This window comes from Verticillium nonalfalfae, assembly GCF_003724135.2.
Source record: "Verticillium nonalfalfae strain VnAa140/NRRL 66861 chromosome Unknown scaffold_2, whole genome shotgun sequence".
In the NCBI taxonomy this organism is placed as follows: domain Eukaryota; kingdom Fungi; phylum Ascomycota; class Sordariomycetes; order Glomerellales; family Plectosphaerellaceae; genus Verticillium; species Verticillium nonalfalfae.
In genome coordinates, this window is record NW_021167227.1 from 98,739 (window position 1) to 117,283 (window position 18,545).

At 55.0% G+C, this 18,545-nt stretch overlaps 4 protein-coding genes and 1 non-coding gene across 5 annotated transcripts; 3 read left to right on the forward strand and 2 right to left on the reverse strand.

Annotated features, from left to right (window-relative positions):
* Positions 1 to 592: 592 nt before the first annotated feature.
* On the forward strand, positions 593 to 3,110 carry D7B24_003443 (uncharacterized protein; the record flags this gene model as incomplete). Its single annotated transcript, XM_028637634.1, has 2 exons — positions 593 to 2,951; positions 3,010 to 3,110. The coding sequence occupies 2 exons, from the start codon at positions 593 to 595 to the stop codon at positions 3,108 to 3,110; spliced, it is 2,460 nt and encodes an 819-aa protein (XP_028499190.1).
* A 4,304-nt stretch (positions 3,111 to 7,414) lies between these two features.
* D7B24_003444 (uncharacterized protein) lies at positions 7,415 to 9,644 on the forward strand (the record flags this gene model as incomplete). The annotated part of the gene is made up of 2 exons (XM_028637635.1): positions 7,415 to 8,359; positions 8,418 to 9,644. The coding sequence occupies 2 exons, from the start codon at positions 7,415 to 7,417 to the stop codon at positions 9,642 to 9,644; spliced, it is 2,172 nt and encodes a 723-aa protein (XP_028499191.1).
* Positions 9,645 to 9,947: 303 nt separating this feature from the next.
* On the reverse strand, positions 9,948 to 10,958 carry D7B24_003445 (uncharacterized protein; the record flags this gene model as incomplete). Its single annotated transcript, XM_028637636.1, has 1 exon — positions 9,948 to 10,958. The coding sequence occupies one exon, from the start codon at positions 10,956 to 10,958 to the stop codon at positions 9,948 to 9,950; it is 1,011 nt and encodes a 336-aa protein (XP_028499192.1).
* A 3,456-nt stretch (positions 10,959 to 14,414) lies between these two features.
* On the forward strand, positions 14,415 to 14,515 carry D7B24_003446. The gene has a single exon. It is a non-coding gene; the product is annotated as a tRNA-Val (tRNA).
* A 1,907-nt stretch (positions 14,516 to 16,422) lies between these two features.
* On the reverse strand, positions 16,423 to 17,624 carry D7B24_003447 (uncharacterized protein; the record flags this gene model as incomplete). Its single annotated transcript, XM_028637637.1, has 6 exons — positions 16,423 to 16,497; positions 16,552 to 16,912; positions 16,982 to 17,061; positions 17,116 to 17,158; positions 17,219 to 17,423; positions 17,615 to 17,624. The coding sequence occupies 6 exons, from the start codon at positions 17,622 to 17,624 to the stop codon at positions 16,423 to 16,425; spliced, it is 774 nt and encodes a 257-aa protein (XP_028499193.1).
* Between the last annotated feature and the right edge of the window lie 921 nt (positions 17,625 to 18,545).

Genomic DNA, 18,545 nt, shown 5'->3' on the forward strand with positions numbered 1-18,545 from the left:
CAGGCGGCGATTGGCCCTGGCGCCCGCGTGAGCAGCTGGGCCCCTGTCGCCATGCCCCACCACTTTGCAGCTGCAGAGGCTGCGCATGGACCCTTGATTGGTTCGCTCTCTCGGCTGGGGCTGGATGTTGAACTGCATCTCTCTCACCGCCAGTTTCGTGGAGTCGCTCCTGCCTCGTCCTCGCGCTCCTCTCCTCCCACACCTGCCCGCCCGCACCGCCCACAGGTCCAGGTCAGAACAGGTCCAGAGGACGAGACCCCCAAGTCAGATCTGGAGAGGGTCGTGTCTCTTCGTAGTCCTTGTCGCTTAACCCCCCCCGTCCCGTCCTGGTCGTCCTGATCTCGACTCCTCCTCCTTGAACCTCTTGCCGCACCCCCAACCTCGTCCGTTCCTCGATCAAAACCTCTCTCCCCGTTTTACCCGTGGAGAGCCCCTTCCAACGCTACGCTTCCTTTTTCTCCCCATCCCAAGACCCCGGCAAAAGAGCGGTGTCTGGCGGTGAGATAGCATATCACGAACCAACCTCCCACATCCCCACGAACCCGCCAACCCTATCACCTGGGCTGTCCCCCCTCTTGTCCCATCAGTCACGATGAACAACATGACCTTCAACACCAGCGGAGGAGACGCATTCTGGGATTTGGGAGACGACCAACGGCAACAGTTTCAGCAGTTCACCCACCAGATGTCTTCAAATCAGCAGCACATGGCCTCAACTTCAGGCCACAGCAGTCCCCAGTCCTCTCACGGCGCCATGCCCGCACAACGAATCTGGCCTATGCCCCTCGACATGAGTTCCGGCGCCATCGAGCACTCGAGCCCGCCCGAGTCGCACCACCAGCATCATCACCAGCACCACTCGAGCTCGCCTGCGCAGAGCGCCTCGCCGCTGTCTCAGTCCTCGCCATACCAGCAGCCCGGCAGCATGCTCACCGACTTTGCCTTGCAACAGCACCTGCAACAGCACCAGCAGTCCACGCCCGACTTCTCATCCTACATCTCCGACCCTTTCATGCCTGTGACCTACGACAGCTTTGCCTCCAACTTTGCGCCCATCAACCCCATCAGCTACCTGCCCGCAACAACCCAGCAATTGCCCACCAACTTTTTGCAAGCGGCCGCGTTCAACTCCATGCCGCCCATGGACGACAGCGTCCCCGCCATGACCTGGCCCAACCTTCCCATGGACAACTGGCAAGATCTTCAGGCTGCTGTGCCCCCCATGCAACTTGGCTCCTTGCCGCACACTGTCGGCAGCAGTTCGCCCACCGGCACGTTTCTCGAGGTCCTGTCCCTCGCTAGCTCCAACGAGGGCAGCTGGATCATGGTCGGCGATCAGAACAACGCTGGCAGCTTCAACCAGTTCCAGCAGGCGCAGCAGAACGCCGCCATTTTCAACCCTGGACAGACTCTGCACCTGAGGACAAATTCTGACTCGTCAGACGGCGCCAACTCGTTCGAGCTCGGCAGTTACGAGGAGATCCCGCCTTTCCCCATCTCCCCCTTTTCTCCCGGCTCCGACTCGTACCCTGAGCAGCACGCTTCTCACCGCAGCTGCTACGGCGAGAACCACAACCATCACCATGACACCGTTTCTCCGACTGCCGCCGTCGCCCCCGTGCCCATCCAGACCACCTCGAGCAGGCCGAGCCCCGCGAGCGGCTCTGGTGCCACCTCGCCGCCCATCGTGTCCACGCGTCGCAACTCCGGCCAGCGCAAGAGCCCTACCAGCAAGACTGCTAAGCCTGTCATCCGCCGCACCTCCAACGGCCGCAAGGATGGCTCCGTCGAGAAGAAGGTCGGCCGCAGACGTGGTCCCTTGTCCGAGGAGCAGCGCAAGCAGGCTGGTGAGATCAGGAAGCTGCGTGCTTGCCTCCGTTGCAAGTTTTTGAAAAAGACGTGCGACAAGGGCGAGCCTTGCGGCGGTTGCCAGCCTTCCCACGCCCGCCTTTGGCAGGTTCCTTGCACTCGTATTGACATCAAGGATATCAACTACTTCCTCAAGGGCTGGAAGGTTGACTACGAGCGCCACACCAGCCGCAATGTCTCCGTCTTCAATGTCAAGGGCTTCTCTCCGAACGAGACGTTGATGTGGATCACCCACGGCTACGGCTTCGCCCTGCCGGTTTACGTCCGCGAGGTCTATGTCAACGACGAGAGCGTTTTCCAGGTTGACTGGGTTGAGTCTCATCTCACCGACCAAGAACCTATCGAGTTTGACATTCGCACTGATAGGCTGGATGTCGGCGCCAAGGGCGTTTCCGTTGATGCTCTGTCTGCCTACCTTGACAAGCACATTGACGGGCCTTTCGAGGAGTTTATTGACGACCACTTCGAGGGCACCCCCTTCATCACTGAGATTCTCAAGACTGCTCACCGCTTCTATGTCAAGGAGAAGATGCCCGTCATTCGCAAGGCTCTCAAGCTCGTCCTCGCTTACAACCTGACAATGCACATCACCATGATCCAGCAGCAAGGTGACGAGGCCGGAAGCGACGGACAGATCGATGATGAGGACTCCAAGTTCTACGGCCAGACCGTAGCCCCTGTCATGGTCAACTTCCAGATCAAGTGCGCCCTCGCCGATATGTGGCGTGAGCTGCAGCGTGACATCCTCGAGGAGCTGTCGTCGCTCTACTCGAGCGTCTACAGTGGCGAGCGACTGAAGAACTGGCCCACCATCTTCATGCTCGCCTCGATCCTGCTCGCCGTCTGGGAGGAGATGCAGTTCGACTCTCACTACCGCATGCCCGACCCTGCTGCCGTCAACAAGTTCTGTTCGGACATGGAGACGACGCCCGTTGGTGTCATTGTCGGTCTCTTCCACGCCATCTCACAAAAGCTCCCTGCCTTCACCGAGTGGGACACCGCCAAGCACGGCCACATTCTCAACAACAACACGGCTGTCTGTGAGGCTATGACTGAAGTCCGCGAGCACGTCCGCAAGCATGGTAAGTTGTGCTTCCTCGATCAACACAAAACCAAGACGGACACTAACGGTCTTTACAGAGGACTACCTCCGTGCTCGTCCGGAGTGCACCTTTGACAGGAATGACTTCGACTGCCTGTCGAACAAATTCCTGTCCAAGCTAGTGATCCGCGCCAACTAGGCCAGAACCTGGCCGCACTCCGAAGAAACCCCTTTCGCATAGTGCACAAAGTGTACAATGCTCCTCTGAAGTCGTGGGGTCGACTCATCTACACTATTTCCTTTGTTCTGAATTTGTCTCCAGAGTCACAGCGACGGCGTTGCCACGAAGCATACACGCAAGACGTGTACTGCATTGATTGCTTACGAGCTTTTTAGCCATTCTTGGTCTTCTCTGCCTCCCATCCCATGGTTTGATCTTCTCTTCTCGGCATGCCACCGCATGGATGATATCTGACGAATATGTCACGGCCCTTTTTGACGATTTACTCATTTTACGATCTTCTTCGACGAATGTATGACCAACGGCAGAGGCCAGCGGGAAAAGGGGGGATGACGACCTCGCATGCGGAAGGGCGGCCAGGGTTATTTTTAACGTGCATTATTTTATCATGGGAACGATGATGGCCGGTACGACAGGTACGGAAGCGACGACAGAGCATACACACAATGATGATGATATGCATGGGACTCTGGCGTTTGACAGTCCCCGAGGGACCGCCCTTCATGGACTTATCGAAACTTATTACTAGGCGGACGGGTTTATAGCCATGAAGGCTTCTGCCTATGATTGTATTCAGGCAGCTTGCGTTTATACTCAAAAGCAATTTCTCCCGTCACCTCGACTGTCGCACGAATATGTCGCGTCTGCTGATCATGACTACGCCGGTTCCAATTTTGTGTGTGTTCTTGTCCAGGCAATCGTTGTGACGATGTTGTTAGGCCTCTCGACGGAGTGTCCCAGCAGATCCAGCCTCGCGATTGTATCGTGACATTGTCGTGACAGGGATGCCCGAATCCAACCTTAAACAGGGCAGAGTCAATTGCCAAATATCAGGCACTGCACGGGGTGGCCCCGGCACTGCCGTCGATGTTGCTGCTGCAGCTGTGGCAGCAGCCGCACCAAGTTGCGCAAGTTGACTCGTCATCGGCAAGGCTCATCGAACCTGTCTTCCCAAAATACGCGACCGCCAGCCCCCTTTGTCGCTGGAAATCAGGGTGGGTGCTGGGCCTTGATGGCTCCTGCGCAAGGGAGATGACGTCGTTTCGGGAATTATGTCGTGGCACCCGATGTCGCTTACCCCGCACCTGGGCCTACCGTCAACGAGACACGCCTGAACACTCTTTCGGTCTGAAGTCGCGACCTGATCTGGAGCCTTCATGACATGTACATGTCGGTGCAAATATTGGAGGTATGAGGACGACTTAAGCTCAGGGCGAGGATGCGATCTACGAAGGAGGGGCCTGCCAGAGGCTCTTCGGGTTGTGGTGGCGACAACGTGGTGCTCCCCCGGGACTGTTTGAAGGTCTCTGGGTAAGGGGGGGGGTGGGGGCGCTAGTGTTGTCAGCGTGGAGGGGCCGGATGCGGCGGGGAGGCCGACGGGTGGGTTTTTTTGGCGGCAAGGAATGGGGACCCGAGGGTCGGGGATGGACAACGTCCTTGAGTGCGACATCATGTTTCCGTTGAGATATGCGTGGAGGGCTCGAAATGAAGTGCATGCTTGCTACGGTGCAAGTCCTGAATGCAAAGGCCGAGCATTTGAGCGGACAGCGGTCGCTGCGGATTTGCTCGGGCGAAGGTCAATGGATGACCAGGGTGCTGGAGGCTGGAGACGTCAGGTGAGCTGATAAGGCCAGGGGAGGTTCGTGGCCTCCATGCACGCAGCGGCACAGTCAGTCAGGTACGCCGCCGCCTCTTCAAGGTTGTCGTCTCTGTTACAGAGTGATGCCATGGATAAGCAGTGAATCTCAGGCTTGGCTGTCGATGAGGTCGCTTGGTGGCGAAGCTGGGCATTGGTTCGGTTTTGCCCGAGACTCGTTACCACGTCGTAAATGTTCCGGGTTGGGTCGATGAAGCGTTGAGTGAACGGTTTCCGCCAGCGCTGAGACAGCGGGCCCAGCATGCTCGTTCCAGCCTTCCCCGGATTGAGGGAGGGACGGAGGCCAAAGCCATGGGTCTGATGACCAAATAGTGTCTGATAAGAGAATACTTCCGTTTCCGTGTGTTTCTCACCTTGTTGGCATGTATCTCGCCTCCGATTCTGGAGCCTTCCCGCCCATTCCGGCTAGGCCGACCCACACCTAGCGTATTCCCTGCTGCGCATTGCGCTGATGAATCACAGAGGCCCACCCCCGGTCAAGGCTCACATCACCTTGACTCTTGTCCGTTGCCTCTTGCCTCTGCTACGTGCCTGCCTAGGGACTGACTGCGCCTTCCCCCTCACCTCCCGCCACTGCCTGTGCCTCTGCAACCGCCGCCTTGGTCCCGGCCTCCCAACGCTCAGTAGCCCACCCTATTTAACCACCTCGCCCTCCACCCTGCGACCCAACTGACCTTTCTTCCCTACACCACTACATACCCTCACGAACGTGTCTGTCTGCACCCAAGACATCTCTCATCTCCTCTAGACGACATTCTACCCATCTCCATACCCCCTCGCTACACACTCGCGAATCCGTCACCATGCAGATTTTCGTCAAGACCCGTAAGTTCTGCCCGAAACCTGCCACCGCAGGACCAGTCTCGCCATATCTGTTTACCTAGTACTGACATGGTCCTTTCACAGTCACCGGCAAGACCATCACCCTCGAGGTCGAGTCTTCGGACACCATCGACAACGTCAAGTCGAAGATCCAGGACAAGGAGGGCATCCCTCCCGACCAACAGCGCCTGATTTTCGCTGGCAAGCAGCTTGAGGATGGCCGCACCCTGTCTGACTACAACATTCAGAAGGAGTCCACTCTCCACCTTGTCCTCCGTCTTCGTGGTGGTATGCAGATCTTTGTCAAGACTCTGACCGGCAAGACCATCACCCTTGAGGTCGAGTCCTCGGACACCATCGACAACGTCAAGTCGAAGATTCAGGACAAGGAGGGTATTCCTCCCGACCAACAGCGCCTCATCTTCGCTGGAAAGCAGCTTGAGGATGGCCGCACCCTGTCCGACTACAACATCCAGAAGGAGTCCACTCTGCATCTCGTTCTCCGTCTCCGTGGTGGTATGCAAATCTTCGTCAAGACACTCACCGGTAAGACTATCACATTGGAAGTCGAATCATCCGACACGATCGACAATGTGAAGTCTAAGATCCAGGACAAGGAGGGTATTCCTCCCGACCAACAGCGCCTCATCTTCGCTGGAAAGCAGCTTGAGGATGGCCGCACCCTGTCCGACTACAACATCCAAAAGGAGTCGACCCTGCATTTGGTTCTCCGTCTGCGTGGTGGACAGTAGTTGGGCACTGGATAAGATGTCTTTGCATGATTTTGAATGGCGTTCCGGAATTCCCCTTGATGAACAGGGGAACATGGGCATACCTTAGGCCCCTTATTGAGTAGACATGAACTGCTCACAGCGCTGAATTGCGCTCAGAATTGATAACCGTTCAATCTGCCTGATTTGCTCCACTTGTGATTTTGATGTACGACTGATGATGACGATGCACACTAAAAGGCCCGCAACGTTCGCCCCTTGCGGTTCAGTGGAGTCGACCTGTGATCCCCATTTTGAACGCTAGCAGTCTGTTCGGAACCAGACCTCCCAAGTTGTGATATGTTGTATCACCCTCTGAACGAACCGTATGAACAAATGAGTCCCCCTGATACTGCTTCAGTCGATTATTCATCACGTAATGCATGTCAGCGGGTAGTTTTGCCAAACCAGGTCTAGATTCGAGTGATGGTGAGAGAGCCTTGTCTGCCTCCAAGGAACTAACGTGTAAATCATCAACCTCGGTGCCTAGTAGTATTCGAGTAGATGATGCCTATATGGCCTTACAGGTCACTTGCACTCGTCCCAACTCAACGGCTTCGACAGCGCGTGATCGTGGGCCAGGCGTACGGAGTCCTGAAAACGCCAAGATTGTCTTGGCGGAGGGGCTGGTGAGCCGGGGGGATACAATGGTGGGGTCCTGCACGGCAGACCCGTTCCTGGGAAGTTTCCCCTCCATCGCACAAGACACGCCGTCTCGCAACCCTTGTGTTCTGCGCGCGACGGCTCGATTATCGGAACTGTCTCCGGCATGTGCCACTGCTGGTTTCCGTGGCAAGGAGCTTCAATCGAGCGACGACTTCCTCCGTGACGCGTAGACGCGTCGACTTCCTGCACCAAGCTTTCCCTTGGTAGCCATCATTACGAACAATATCCAAACCGAACATCTTTCGAACGATCCGACAGCAGCCACTTGCGGCTGCATAGCATCACGAATCGCTGAGCATCTGCGACTCTCGAAACCGTTAGTCTGCTTGCTAGCTACCTGGCTGGCGATGCCGTCGTACTTTTATCACTTAAAATTCGAGCTCTACCCGACGCCCAACCCTACGACAAGCCTGCAGCGACCGACACAAGGCAGCACAGCAGCGAGCAACATCTGGCTTCCTCCGCCCGGCACCGACATCTTTGGCGAGCTTCCCTCACATCCTCCTCGTACTACACGAACGAGCCGAACCGGAAGACCGCAGCCTTCACCCGTCCAGTCATCATACGGCACAGCGTATCGAACGAACAACGCAGCCCAGAAGCGAGCCAGCGACGACAGCGAGGAACCCGGCCTGCACATCATCGACTGCGGACTTTCGCGCGCCCCCGTCAAAGCCGACAACGGCAAGGACGTCGAGGTCCTCACGGCGCGGCAGTGGAAGGCGAGAACGCAGAGCTTCCCGCCACCGCCCGCGTTTGCGGCCATCCGACCCGACGCCGCCGTGCAAGATTGGCGCTTCGGCCGAGTGAGCGTCGAGAGCCTCGAGCAGCAGAACACCAACAGCGCAACAGACATGGAGGAGGCCGCGGGGTCGTCGGGCGAGCGGCCGTCGGCTGCCACGGGCATCGGCCCCATGTTCGGCGGCGCGGGCAGCATGACCATGGCGAAGCTCCTGCCGCTCGACACGACGAATACGGAGCTCGGATGGGGCGTCGTACACTTCTACCGCGAGCAGGACGACAGCCCGAGCTTGCGGAGGCCCATCACGGAGCAGCAGACGGGCAAGGACGGCGATTGTACGACGGTCTGCATACCTGCCATTCCGAGCTACTGGTCGTTTCATGACTTGCTGGGCTTTATTGGCGAGGAGTGGAAGGAGAGCATCAGTCACTATCGACTTGTGACGACGGCGCAGATGAACCGATATCTTGTCCTCATGAAGTTTCGGGACGGTCAGAAGGCGAGGGCATGGCAGAAGGAGTTTGACGGAAAACTGTTTAACAACATCGAGGTGAGCATCACCATCATCCCAAAGACTGAACCGTACCTCGCTAATATGTCTGTCACAGGCGCAGGTATGCCAGGCTATATTCATCAGGTCGATCACTTTCGAGACACCTACAAGACCGGATGGCGCGTTTCCTGACTTGAGCCGCGATCCGTTTACGCCCTCCTCCGCCGTGTCGAACACCCTCAAGCCGTTTCCGCCGCCGACACCGAATCTTATCGAGCTGCCGACATGTGCTGTATGCCTGGAACGCATGGACGACACGACGGGCCTCATGACCATCTCATGCCAGCACGTCTTCCACTGCAAATGCCTCGACCACTGGCAGGGCTCTGGCTGTCCCGTATGCCGGCACACCAGCAGCAAGCCCGCATATGATCCGTCAAACCCCTACACTCAGCCGTTTGGCTCCTCGGTTTCGAACCTCTGCAGCGTCTGCGATACCGCCGACGATATCTGGATCTGTCTCATTTGCGGCAAGGTCGGCTGCGGCCGCTATAAGGGCGGCCACGCGAAAGACCACTGGAAGGAAACAGCGCACAGCTTTGCCCTCGAGATGGAAACGCAGTACGTCTGGGACTACGCCGGCGACACCTGGGTGCACCGTCTCATCCGCGACAAGGGCGACGGCAAGGTCGTAGAGCTCCCGGGCACCACCAGCCAGCAGGCCGGCCTGTCCAACGGCGGCGACGGCTCAGGTCAGCAAGATGACGTCGTGCCCCGCGCCAAGCTGGACAACGTCGGCATGGAGTACACCCACCTCCTCACCTCGCAGCTCGAATCGCAGCGCGTCTACTTTGAGGAGATGATCAGCAAAATCGCAGACAAGGCCGCCAAGGCGACGAGCACGGCCGACTCGGCGCTCCAGCAGTCCAAGGCCACGACATCTGAAAATAAACAGCTGCGCGCCGAGCTCGACAAGCTGCGGCTCGAGACGGTGCCGCAGCTCGAGCGCGACGCCGAGCGAGATCGCAAGAAGGCGGAGAAGGCGCAGGACCTCGCTCGCAGCCTCGGCAAGGCGCTGCAGGAGGAGAAGGAGGTCGGCAAGGGACTCATGAAGCGCGTCGAGCATAACCAGGCCGAGGTCGAGGCGTTCAGGGCGCGGGATGCTGAGCAAAAGGAGAAGATTGCCGAGCTCGAGGAGATGAATCGAGACCTCAGCATGTTCATCTCTGGGCAGGAGAAGCTCAGAGAGATGGAGGCCGAGGGGCAGGTTGAGGCTGGCGAGTTGGCGGAGGGCAGCGCCAGCGTGCCGGAGAAGAAGGGCAGGAGGAAGGGAAAGAGGTGATTTGGGGGCTAGGGGTGGCATGCATAGCGAGGCGTACATGAGGAGATGAGAATGATATCCACTGTTTAACGCTGCAAATGTGTGTGGTTTGACCGTCCTGGAGGCATCATTTCTTGTGACGTCCCGTCATACCTTGTTCAAGTTGTCAAGGAATAAATGAATGTACTTGATGAAGTTCATTGCAAAATGGAGGAGAGCAAGGACGAGTCTCAACAAATTGACAGGTGTGCGAGGAAGTGAACTAAACGAAGTATCGAAGCGCTTCGCTAAACAGATTCAAAATCAGGCTGTGGCCTGTCTTCATCAGAACGCAATCGACTCGCCCGGTATGGAGATTCTGCCCTCAGCAATGGTCACACCTCCACCTATCAAGTCTACCTGGCGGATGTCCCCGCCCTCTGTCTCCTCCAGCGACAGTGCAACCTTGATCAGACACCTTCTTCCAACTCTCAACCCCTGGTGAACTTCAATCTGGGCGGCACCGTCGACGAGTTCCAATTCTCCATGCTCATGAAGATAAACTGACAGGGGTCCGGCCGCACTGCCAGTCGCCGGATCTTCGCCAGACATGCCTGGGCTGAAGAATCTGGCTTCATACGTATTCGCGCCCACTCGCGTGAACAGGAACAGCCCATAAGCCCGCTTGTCGACGAGAGCCAGCTGCTCCAGGAGCTTGTCCCTCTGCACGACTGCCTTGTTCAGAGCCTCCACAGAGGCGAGCGGGACGAGAAGGTGATGGGTTGTCGAGGTGGACGTCACCTGAGGGGGCAACAGGCTACTGCTGTTGCTGGCGGTAAAGCCGATATCCGCCTCCGTCAGCCCGAGGCTCTCGGCCAGCAGAGCTCGGTTGGGATGGATGCCGTGGACTTTGGGCGGGGCCTGGCGAAGGAAGACTTCATAGTCGTTCTTTTGCTCAGGCTTCTTGATACGGCGGATCTTGAGGGCGATGACCTCGCCTCCGAGCTCCTGGTGGAACAGAAACGTTTCAGATCCGTCTTCGTGCGTCTGGCTGAGGTTGGCGGAGGTGAAATTAAGAAGCCCGCTCTCGGCTAGGTACCACCACACACCCAGGATGTTGTGGCCGGCACCATAAACTTCCCGCCCATCGGGCAAGAAAGACCGCAGGCGGTAATCTGCTTTCTCTTCGGTGGCTGGCAGGATAAATGACGTCTCAGAGAGGTTAAACTGTCGCGTGATCAATTGTTGCTGGGTGGTCGTGAGCACCTGAGAGGTGGCGTCCACGATTGCGAGAGGATTTCCTTGATAGGGCGTCTGCGAGAAGATGTCGGCAATTGTAAACTGTAGGGAAGCCATCGTGCGAGTAGTCCTTTGGGGGTTTGAGTACTTCAGCGGTCGTGTGGTCAATGTCTTCTTGTATTGCTGTGCATTTGGTACCGATGAAATACGAGTAAGTGGGAGTGGCGATACATTGTTGGTATCGCTGATACAAGTCAAACTATTTATGTTGAGATTTGCGCGTCTTTGGTATTCAGTTGGGAAGTTGTCTCATGGCGGATGCAATTGTCATTCTCGCGATGAGCGATCAAGCTTGTATTTGTAATCGCGAAGGGCGCGCCTACAAACGATGTGACATGTCCCCTTCTGGCAAGAGCGAGCATTTCCTGACGAACCACCACGATTTGTCATGGCGTCTGCTCGTGTCGTGATATTGTGGCTTTTTTACAAATGCGTCGGGACTTGGTGTGAAATCAGAAGTTGTATCTGATGTACAAGCTATGGGCACCTTAACATCGATGGTGCGATTGCTTCTCAGTTGCATGGCCGATGAAACCACACGCTTCAGCTTGGCACCACTGACATGAGCATGTTGATTTCTTTCGGCATCATATTACAGCCTAATCGTCGCTCTCAACACATGAAAGTCCTCATCTTCGGTATTCTGAGCAGGTCCAGTAACATCGTATGCTCGTCTGGGCAGAACCAAGTAGTGGTGCAATCTCAACCTCGTCTTTTGAACGGAGACAGCCTTTAGAGCTGCTCTGAGGCATCGTGAAAAACGACATCTTGGTCGTCAGAGGTGCCTCTCACATCCATCTCGTTTGGGAGAGCTTGCCGCATCTCGGCAGTGGCCTTTTCCACAGACTCCAGCAGAAAATAGAAGGCCACACCAAGTTGTGGGCTTCTATCAGTGCGCTGCAAGAACAGAGCCTCGGCTGTTTCTCCATTCACTGTCGCTTCCGAGTCAACGCCGGCCAGTCCATGTTATGCCAAACACGCCATGGTCGCCTCGTTTGCCAACACAGCAGCAAAATGCAAGATGTTTGTTCCATCAGGTAATTCTGCCTCATAGTCTGCCCCTGCGGCGAGCAGCAGCCTGCATATTAACTGCTGCACACTGTGGGCAACCGCGTAGTGCAGCGGTGTAGCTCCGGCCCTATCGCGAGTATGAACATTGACGCCAAGATCAATAAGATACTCAACTGTATAGAACGAATTATGCTGGAGTCCTACCATGAGTGGCGTGCTGAATGGTGCAGCTGGCTCGTTCGGGTCGAGTTCATACTCTTCAACAAGAATCTGAACCAAGTCAACCCTGTCGTGAATGCATGCAGTATACAAAGCACCCCTCGTCTGTACTCGGATATGCGCACCCATTTTAATAAGATCCCTCAATATATCGGGCTCTATCCGGGCTATTGAGACTTCCAAGGCTGTAAGACCGCAATTGTTCGGGACGTTGACATCGATGCCATATCGAACAAGAAGCACGATGGCTTCTTTGTGGTTGCTAATTGCGGCTCAGTGCAGCGGTGTAAAGCCAACTTCAGCTAGGCCACTTATCAGAGAGTCCCAGGGGGGTAAGTTTGCCAGTGCAGACTGCAGATCACCCTGTTGTATCCCAAGTATTATCTTCGTGATCCGCGACAGATCTAGGTTATCGATTAGCGTAGCGATGGGAAATGCTTCTGAGATGGCGAGATCGAATGCAGTAGCAGACCGTTGAAGCAACATATTTGCAGCAACCATGCTTCCCGGAGCGATTCTTAAATCGTTCTCTTGCTGCACGTTACAACCGCTTCAAATAAGGAGCGTGACCAAACCACCGTCAAAACAACGAGATTTTCCACCGGTCAAGTGTAACGCGGTATCTCCAGTACTCGGCACTTGGCTGAATGCTGCCTCCGGGTTGTCAATCAGAATACGCCGTGCTTGATCATAATTTCCCAGAAATATAGACACCAACAGGGAATCACGTACGAGAGGGGGCCTCTGCGTTAACCGGAGCTTGACTTTCGGGACGAGGCTTTCGTGATGTGTTTGAATCATGAGATGCATGAACAGACCAATGAGCCACTGAGGAAATTCATATCTGAATTTGTATGTTTTGGACTCAAGGCGAGTGCACCCACCCACATCGCATGGAGGTGCCCAGGTTGGAAGAGCAGTATCAGATGCGAAAAAGAGGCCCACGTTTTTGCGGAGAAGTCGCGATGTACTCCAACGTGACTGGGTTGCGTTCACAAGGTGGCATGAGCATACGCAAGAGCGCTTGCACGAGCCGTTTCGGTACGAGAGTCAGATGCTAGAGCTCGCGGCAGCCGATGGCAATGATGTTCCTGGCGCTAAAGTAGACTCCTCTGCATGCCCTGCTGACATATATTCTCTGATCTTTGGTTTAAAGGTATTGGCTATAGCTGTCTTTGACGATGTTTGTCGATTGGAAAAGTGCTCGATGCCGGCGAGGACGCGCGTGAGTACTCCGTAAAGGGTTTCGAACGTTTCACGCCCCTGATCTTGTGCAGTGTTCAGGTCATTGTGGACAGAAACCAACTCCATTTTGATACGTAAACCTTGTTTCCTGAGATTATCAGAATCAGCATTTAACCAGCCCGGAAAACCAGACTCCAGACAAGCCGAGGGAGGGGGCAAGATGGACCCATTGAACACATCACAAAGCATCCTTATGCTGCGATGAGTCTCTTTCAGGCGATTCCTCTCAAGAATAACCGCATTCTTACGTCGAATCCACCAATGCCTCATCTTTGAGATTTCTTTCAGATTGTCGTCGTTCAGCAGACGTTCCAAGGAACCCAAACATGCATCAGCTGACACCAAGTGCCGCTCAAGACTTTTGGACAAGTACTCCTGTGAGCAGCCGTCAGCAGCGTCGCATATATCTCGTGTATAACAGAGAAGGACCCTGAAGTCGGTAATTTCGTTTTGAAGCTGGAGTATTTCATGCGGTGCGTTTTTCCAGGCCTGACGGAGGGATCGGAGTCTTTTCGAGATGCGACTACCAACGTCGAGGACGCCGATCACACCAGCAAGGATGCCGAATGCTTCGGTCATACTGGTATGGTAACTGAGTTTCGTTTGGAGTAAAATTGCCAGAAGTGGAACGCTTTGCTCGGACAAGAGGCAGGCTCGTAGGAGCGAAAAGAACAAGGCTGTCACGCGTCGAACCGAGACGCTGCAGCCTGACTTTGGGTTAACTTAACGGCCTGATACACGTGAGCCATCTGTCAGCTTAAGACTAATACCGACCTATCGCAGCCCGAAGAAGTATTCATGGTACTTGGGAGGATGACCCTGGATGCCTCACGGTTGAGCCGCAGCCGGATAACCAAGACTTCCACGACTGTGTAACTGGATAGTCTGATGAAGACATATGAACATGCTATTTAAGCCACATTAAGAAGTAAGTATGCGACGTGTATTTGTCGTGGAATGGGTGTCTTCTCGACAGAGCTCTAGCCTCGCCAGCGTTTCACGGTCTATAAGGGCTATTGTTGAAGCACATAGTAACCAGGTTCGGTGGTGTAGTTGGTTTATCACGTCAGTCTAACATCTTCCCTCGCTTTGAGTCAAGAGTTCACTGAAGGTCGGGAGTTCGAGCCTCCCCTGAATCATTTTTGTTGTTATGATGTCCCGCATGAACTTTTGCCAACCCATGAACATTTGACATCCCAAACGTTGCGCAAGACTCCTAGCCAAGGATTAGTTCCCGCGGCGTTCTTGATTGACTGTGCGATCGATACCTCGTCAAGTAGCCCCAGGGAGATTTCAGTGCAGACATTGCAGTGTTCTTTTCCGTGTTGGCTAGAAAACACTTAACGCGGCAAGTTCGCATCTCGAACACTGTCAATGAGAGGTTCACTTTATCTGATCTCGGTTGCTCATCACTTTGTCGTCTCTATTCCATCCTGTCATCGCCCGATGCGCCATGAGCCCCATACTCGTTGCTATATACATTCAATGTCTCCCACATAGATGGAGAGGGAGATTACCCCAGAGATCGCCCTGCGTACCATGAAAAATATCATACAAGTCATGCCAAAGCCCCAAATTGCCCCAAATTCAAATCATACCGTGTGCTTCATGCAAATTCCATCCTACTCATTATCGCCGCTGTCGCAGGCTATCCGTCTTCTCACAGGGGTATCGATATCGCCCTGCCTTGTCTGCTCGCAGCTCATGTGAGCCGAGACTGATATTTCATTTTTTCGCTTCGCTTTTTTTTTTTTGGTCATCCCTCGTCCTCGCATCGTTTAGTCTGCTAGCTCACTACTGCTCCCGCTGGAGCCGCTCGTGACGCTCATGCTGCGGCGGGCTTGGTGGACGAGACGGTAGATGCCAAAGGCGACGAGGGCGAGGACAACAAAGAGGACGATGACGATGATGGCGATAGTGTCATTTGGTTTCGTCATGTTGGCGGTCTTGTGTAGTTATGGAGGTTGCGGAATGGGCTGACGGAGAGCTTTCGCGGGGTTCGATTGAGGGGTTGCGGAGCCTTGGAGCTGGTGTGGAGGCGGAGTGTATGCGTGTGTCTCAGATGGTATGGTTATGGCAGTTGAGTGTCGTATGTGGTATTGAAATAGCGAGAATATGATCGAGGACTGAGTCTCAAATGTTAGAAACTCCATCAAGATCAGACTGATGTCCTGGAGAAAGGCAGACTCACGATCTGGACTCGTTGGAAGCTGTGGTCGCACGCTGTAGGCAAGCTTCAAGCGGGGCCTCTGTGAGCTGCTGGTATGTATGTGTAGCTCGTTGATGCTGTCAAACGCAAAGAAGCAAGTCGAGGAATTTCGGGTATCGCTGAAGTCGTGGAATAGTCCCGCTGAGCACAATGTATTGTCAGGTAAAGGTACCAGAAGAGAGGAATGTGTCTGACGGCACAACGGTGGACAGAGAGTATTAATGGGCTGTTGCCCCGCCACCGGCTTTTGGGCAAGTCAATAAAATGGCAAGGCTGGGGGCGCTGGTGCAGGGGTGCTTTTGGGGGGCAGGGCGGGACTGGCACAGGCCTGATAGGGTCCACATCAGCACCCTTGTGTGGGTCTGTCTGCCCAGCCTCTGCGTTTCAAGTACCTTGCCAGCCATTTTGTGTGCGCAGATACTCCCACACGCGACCGCGCCAACCAACGCGTCTACAGCCAGGCTCCCTTTACCATGCCATCATCAGGCGCCATCGACTGGTTGGATACGTAGGGTTTGCTGCCACCGCTTTCAAGTTTTTGATCATTGACTGCCTGACGCATCCATATTCGCGGCCCGCGAAACCTTACAGGCCTTATTCTATCCTCAACAGCCTCAATATTACTGCTTGAGAGGAAGTAAGGCACGAAGAACAGGCAAATGTGCACGCAGGATCCCACATACAACTACATACATACCCAACCGCGCGTCGACTTGAAAACCAGAAGAGACTGCGCGAACATGGCACAGCTACCAGTTGCTGGTTGCAGCCAGCGCGACAAACCCATGCGCCGGCGCCGCAGATCTGTGTCATAGCTCTTCGTAAACTGTGCACTTATTATTTCAGCTCGGTATCTGTCGTGCCCGTAGCTGTCTTGATGATCCGAATGTGGCGCTCGTAGAATTGAAGCATCTGCGGAGAACATGTCAAAATCACGGCTCGCCCCAAGGAAACATGGGACCGTACCTTTTGAGGACAGCGCTTATAGATGACGTCGGTCGTGTGCTTTGTCTTCTGGCCGTTCTTCCAATTCAGGTACACAATCAGCTTGCCCGTCTCCTCGTCCTCGCATGCATCAATTGTGGTGACGTCGTCTTCCCAGCTACCGCTCGGCGGCTTCCAGGTGTTCGCTGTGGCGCTTGCTGGTGGTGTGCTATCGGACGGGTGGTCGCGGCTCTTGCGCGCGCGTTTTGACGAGGCTGCTGGTGTGCTAGAGGCAGGGCGTCCGCGCTTCTTGGTCTCCTTTCCCTTGCGGGATTCCTCAAGGATCATTGCCCGCGAGCCGACCGACTTGTAGTATTCGGCGATGATCTCTGGTGCACCCTCGCTACCCGCAGCTGTAAGTCACATGTAGACCCGAAGCAGCTCCGCCTCGGGGGTGGGATACGGTACGTACGTCAGGTTCGATTCGGGTTCCCACGTCTGGTCGGCTTTCTTCGAGTAGCCCTCCCACTTTACTTTGAAGAAGAGCTGATCCTGTGTTGTGTTATCGAATGATTCAAGCACGACGGAGGATTAATTGAGAAATACCCCTTCTTCAACCTTGTGCGAGATAATTTTTTCGACGATGAAACTGTAGCATCCAGAGTCAGCCGGGCCGTTCGTTGCAGCGACGATGTGGACTTGTGCATACACCTCCTCGTCTCCGTCTTCCTCGTCATCATCCTCGTCATCTCCCTCCTTATCGTCTGCCACGTCCTCGGCATCTCCATTCTCGACCGGTTCATCATTCATTTCCTCGTCTGACTTATCCGGTGATCTGGACTTCGTGGATCGGTCGCGCGTAGTGGGGACCGGGATATCGAAGTCATTGTCCGATTGCTCGGTGTCGCTGAGCGCTGCAGAGTCAGTCAGTATGCGCTGGGCAGGATTGGGTTCTATCCTCGCGACGCGGCCCAGGAAATCGCGCGCGACCGCCAACATGTCATGGATTGGACGGCGCGACAGCTGTTACGCGACGCGATAGAGTTGCGAAAGGGACCGTGATCGGCTGGCAGATGCGGGCGGCGAGGGAAAGTGCGAGGCCTACCTGGCGGCATCGTGATGGAAGAGTGGGAGCAGGAATCAATCGAGCTGGCGGGGGTCCGGGTGCGTCAGGCTGGCTAGGTCCGAGTGTGATACGATTCCGTTCGGGGTGAATGGAAACAGTGACGGAGTTGGTGGAAGTGCTTCGCGACACGCCCACCATGTACACGCTTAGAAGGTTCGGCCCACACCATTCTGGGAGAGCTCTGTCCAATGAAAGCACCGGGACTTTTTTCGGCACCGGCATAGCTTTGAGGCAGCACGCGACGGCTCAGCACAGTCTTGAGAATGGGTCCTGTGGGGACTACCAGACCAACAGAACAGTCGGAATTGTCGCACACTTTCTATCCTTGTAGTTCGTCACGGGAAGTCGTCTTTAGCCTTCATAACGTGGTTCTCTAGGTATGTGCTCCAAGACTTTCCTCCACGGTGCTGCTTTGCACATTAGTCTCTGCCGAAATGACGAGAAAAGTCAATCGCATCTGCCGCCGGCAGCACCATGGCTGTCATGGGGAGAACTTGATGTGACTGCCCTCATACGGACCATCAGATAAGACAATTTTATCATGGCGCATAGCAGGGACACAGGCGAGCCACGACGTTGATCGACAAAGTGATTGCACGTGGAAGGCCAGAACATGGATTCCATCACTCATCTCCACTGCTTAGACAGCCTGCTGTCTTCATAAGGCTAAGTATTTTATCCGCCAATTACTGTGACTTGTTATTTTCGCCCTCTACTTCGGAGAACAATTGCAACTTCCGCTTGTTTTCTGGTGTTTAGGCTATCATCTCCTCTGAAACTGGACGAAGCTTCCCACTTTGCATGAACCATTCCGCTGCACAGACATGGTCGGTGATGACACATCTTCCCTGTCGGCTTGTGGCCAGCTCGATCTGTCGAAAGGCCATGTAGTAGATCGATGGGAGACATC